The 5,000-nt window shown below is 36.8% G+C and overlaps 2 protein-coding genes across 2 annotated transcripts in view; both read right to left on the bottom strand. All coding sequences in view use genetic code 6, as the record gives it.

Moving 5' to 3' along the window:
- Positions 1-1,195, bottom strand: part of SS50377_28713 (Alpha-tubulin) — a gene marked incomplete at both ends in the record, with an annotated part of 1,359 nt that extends 164 nt beyond the window's left edge. Inside the window, one exon of the mRNA XM_067912469.1 lies at positions 1-1,195. This exon is cut by the window's left edge and continues 164 nt beyond it. Within this exon, the coding sequence (XP_067760189.1) occupies positions 1-1,195 (1,195 nt within the window).
- A 2,352-nt stretch (positions 1,196-3,547) lies between these two features.
- Positions 3,548-5,000, bottom strand: part of SS50377_28712 (Cysteine-rich membrane protein 2) — a gene marked incomplete at both ends in the record, with an annotated part of 2,025 nt that continues 572 nt past the window's right edge. The window contains one exon of the mRNA XM_067912468.1: positions 3,548-5,000. This exon is cut by the window's right edge and continues 572 nt beyond it. Coding sequence (XP_067760188.1) covers positions 3,548-5,000 — 1,453 coding nt within the window.

Genomic DNA, 5,000 nt, shown 5'->3' with positions numbered 1-5,000 from the left:
ACATGAGGTCAAAGTTATGATCCGTTCTGGACCAGACTTCGGCAATAGCAGTAGAGTTGGAGATCATGAGGACAGCACGCTGAACCTTGGCAAGATCACCACCAGGGATAACGGTGGGTGGCTGATAGTTGATACCAACCTTGAAACCAGTAGGGCACCAGTCAACAAACTGGATGGTACGCTTGGTCTTGATGACGGCAATAGCAGCGTTGACATCCTTGGGAACGACGTCACCTCTGTACATCATGCAGCATGCCATGTACTTACCATGTCTGGGATCGCACTTAACCATCATGTTTGCGGGCTCGAAAACAGAGTTGGTGATTTCAGCAACGGTGAGCTTCTCGTGATAAGCCTTCTCGGAAGAAACGAGGGGAGCATAAGAGCAGAATGGGAAATGGACACGAGGATAAGGTACTAAGTTGGTCTAGAACTCAGTAAGATCAACGTTGAGGGCACCGTCAAAACGGAGAGAAGCAGTCATACCAGAGATCATCTGGGCAACGATTCTGTTGATGTTGGTATAGGTGCAACGCTCGATGTCGAGGTTACGATGGCAGATATCATACATGGCTTCGTTATCAATCATGAAGGCACAGTCGGAGTGTTCAAGCATGCAATGGGCAGCGAGAACAGTGTTGTAAGGTTCAACTACTGAGACGGCAATGGAGAGAGAAGGATAAATGACGAACTCGAGCTTGGTTTTGCGACCATAATCAACAGAGAGTCTCTCTAAGATGAGAGAGCCGAGACCAGAACCAGTACCACCACCGAAAGAGTGGTGGAGCATGAAGCCCTGGAGACCGGAACAGTCGTCAGCGAGCTTTCTGAGTCTGTCGAGGACGAGGTCGACGACTTCCTTACCAACGGTGTAGTGACCACGGGCATAGTTGTTAGCTGCGTCTTCCTTACCGGAGATGAGCTACTCAGGGTGATAGATCTGTCTATAAGCACCGGCACGAACTTCGTCTACGACGGTGGGCTCGAGATCGATGTAAACGCAACGGGGTACGTGCTTACCAGCACCAGTCTCAGAGAAGAAGGTGTTGAAAGAGTCTTCGGCGACACCGATGGACTTGTCAGAAGGCATCTAGCCGTCCTGGTGGATACCGTGTTCAAGGCAGAAGAGTTCCCAGCAGGAGTTACCCATTTGGACACCAGCTTAACCGCAGTGGAGATTGATTACTTCCCTCATTGAAGGAAGGGAATTTTTGGATTTTGCGCCTAAATTTGCGCAACGGGAAGTAGGAATACTATACGATAATACTAATTATTTTGTATTAAAAATCTAGAAAAACTTCAGTATTATATCGAATATAAACAGGGGCAAGCCAAAACTCAAGTCAAACCCCACTCCACTAAGAAAGTGCGGATTTTCCGACCAGGCTAGAGCCTTAATATATTGTGCATACGTATTTGTAAAACAGACGGAAAGCGTACTTTATGATTTCCTTACACAATAGAATATGGATCATAAAATTAACATATGATCTAGGAAGACTTACGGCTAACATGATGTATTAGTGTAGAAAAAATCGTATCATATCGGCCGGCATTGCATCCAGGCTCTGCCAGAACTATTAGTAATAAATATTATAGTGTTCCATAATAGCAACTGTATAGTAGCATTGCTAGCATTTATATCCAATGTGTATTATCTGGTATAATCATTACCTGCTATCAGGCAGACTTATATATGTGTATTGATAAATAGATTTTCCATACATAAATGAAATTGAAAGAAATAGAATCTTTGGCTACCAAGCCTAGCCTTGGTATTTCAGGTATTTAAGGTACGGCCTTAATATATTTTAAATTCATAATAGACCTTTGGACGTGCATGGTAGTTTCTTTAGATTCTATCACATGCACAAATCTCACTGAGCACATATTCGATGTACATCATAACAAGTTCAACACCTCCAACTTGCTTCCATTATATGTGTGGAATCAGCTAACTATAATCGGACCTAGCGCATAAATATGAATACCTGGGCTTGAAAATTCATTAATCACGATTCAGATATCGATGGAAACAATGATTCATCTTTAATAGCTCTAATGAGATAAGGTATTGAATAATTAAATTGGAATGAACGTAGATGGACCCGATAATATAATTATGTATAATAAATAAGCTATCTTATCAAATTAATCAAAAATACCCTTTTTATTATTACAAACAGGGGTTTAAATGTAATATATATATTATATAGCTAAATATCCAATCGAAATTAATAAACGATATATATAGAGGGAAAATAAGATTGTATATATTGTATTGCCGTATCCTCACAGTTTGCATTCTGTATTCCTATGATTATATATAATGAGTGATATTCAAGTCAAAATAGTACTTGTATGACTAAACATTAATAGACCTTTAGTTCTAAAAATCCACTCTCTACTTTTATCGTATTACATATAAAATTACTATGACACGCTTCTGTGGTAAGTATAAACTATAATCATATAATTTACCAAATAATTTACTAGCTATATAATCGTTTCTATAAAAATCTAGAATACCTATCTTTATATGAAACATATGTTGGATAGTACGTGATTTGTGGTTCCCTGTTAATATATGAAATCCCAGTAATACTAGAAATTTAATCTGTGTTCTTATTACAATCAGGCAGGATCACCATTGTAGTGTAATTGCATAATTAACTTTATCTGTTGCACCCATAGTAACTATAAAAATATTGACCATATCATGTTATGTCAGTGCTTTTTTCATGCATAGTTTAATTATAAACATGGATGCATATATTTTGTACGCTATTGGCAACTTAATATATTAACATCTCTATTGTAAAATAAATCAAAAATAAAGTTATATAGAGGATTACTAATAAATATAGATTATTGATTGACTTGAATATACATAGATGACTTCGAATACATTCTGATATGTAATAATTGTTACTTGTATTTAAATTACGTCATGTAAAATCAAAACCAGTGACAAAAAATCTGTAATACTCCGTATTTTGTATACGTATAAAAAATTTTAACAATTTCGGTGCCCTTATTTTTGTTTGTGGGTCAATTTATCGTAATAAATTTACAAGGTTAATGATAATCGCAACTGAAAATTTAGAAAATTCATGTAAAAGTATTTCAAATTAGAGTAAACCTTCTACCGTTTATATAAGCCAAACATGTGAGATCTCCAGAAAATTATACGACGCAACAGTAATATCAAATATTACGTAATCGTATTTATTTCGCGTGAAGTACTTAAAACTAATTCGGTCTTAAAAACCTATTTTATAAAGAGAGCTATACAAAACTAACTACTATTTAAAAAAATGAGTTAAATATGAAAATTAATAGGAATTAAGTTTGTTTAATAGATATTTAGCCAAATTTGTATTACAGAAGAATATATAAATATATGATCCGTCTATTTATGTTAAATTCTATATTTATCATGTATATATTATTATGTAATATTAAATAATATTAATCTCAATTAATACTCAATATGAAAACAACTTTTCACGTAGATACTGGTATTTAAACAAATGCAATAAATTATTCAGATAAATATGTTCCTATTATCTACCATATCCTAGCGCTTACTGCGGTTACATTTTTTAAACCAAAAAACTCCAAATACTACTATTATAGCTGCAAGTACCAGGCCAAAGAGGATACTTAATATATCTCCAGTTCCAATTACTGCATTCTTAAGATTTATGCAATGAACGACGGTTCCGTCAATTGCTTTGATAAACCCTTCATGGCATTCTTCACAATCCACCCCATGGTTTTGCTTCAAACACTAGCAAATGCTATTCTAACACTTTCCCATTCCAGAGCATTAACCTATTTCCATCTGGCAGCTTGGACTGCCGCAAACACCAGCTACCTCTATGAATCCCGGTATGCATTGCTGGCAATCGCTGCCAATGTAACCAAAGTGGCATCGGCAAAAACCTTTTTCACAAATGCCCCTTCCATTACAGTGACTCTACGTTCCACAACTCGGAGATATACATTTTTCGTCCAAAATAAAAGCCCCCTCTACGCATGATGCGCAGTTCTATTCAGTATTGAGATTATTATTACAAACACACTATCCATTTAACCCACACACGCCTTATTCATTGCAAAATGCGCTTACTCCATTAATAATCTCGCAGTTTGGTATACATTTACTATCTCTAAACAACATTTTTTGATCAGCACAAATACAACCAAACGTGTTATTCTACTTCAAAATGCATAGCGTGGAGTTGATATTCTGGCATTCTTAGCAAGTCGATTATAAACACCGTTATTGTTACCTAGAATATCGGAATCCGATTTTACAGTCGCATGCGAAGGACCCAAACTCTTCAACACACTCATAGTCAGTACTGATAGCCTTACAGTTTGTTAGGCATGCGTTTTCTAGGCATTTTGTCCTATCACTGCTCACAAGTTACCCTATTTAACATGGTACACACTCGAATGTTTTAAAATCTACAAGTTCACAAATCGCATTTCCAGAGCAACTTCCACAATTATTTGGAACACATTTTTTGTTGAAGTATGATGATCCAGGCTGGCATTAAGTACAGCCTAATTCGTTTCCCTCATTATTTTGGCTACAAACCTGTTATTTATCGAAACAAGACTGGCATATCAGTGTGTTAAGGCAGATCGAGGTTGAACTTATTTATGAGCTGAAAGAGCAGGAACAAGCAAATTTAGCACCAGACACCGTAAATGCACACTCGCCGTTAGTTTTAATACAATCTTAGTCGCTAGAACATTCTGCAGGAAAACAAGTTCCGAAGCGGGATCGGAAAGACAGTTTGCATACTATGCAATTAGCTGGGTTGGAAGCTGAGCACTAGATACAGTTTTCTTTCGCTGAACAAGAATCACTAGCAATACACTGACCATTGGCGAGCTAGCTTCCAACATCACATTGCAAACAGGTATTGTTTGAGCAGGAAACACATACGGGTGATATTTTGGTACACTGCTCGCTAATCTCACAG

Source organism: Spironucleus salmonicida, assembly GCF_000497125.1.
Source record: "Spironucleus salmonicida strain ATCC 50377 chromosome Unknown tig00000003, whole genome shotgun sequence".
NCBI lineage: Eukaryota > Fornicata > Diplomonadida > Hexamitidae > Spironucleus > Spironucleus salmonicida.
Note: the sequence above shows the minus strand (reverse complement) of the source record. Positions and strands in the feature narration are given on the sequence as shown.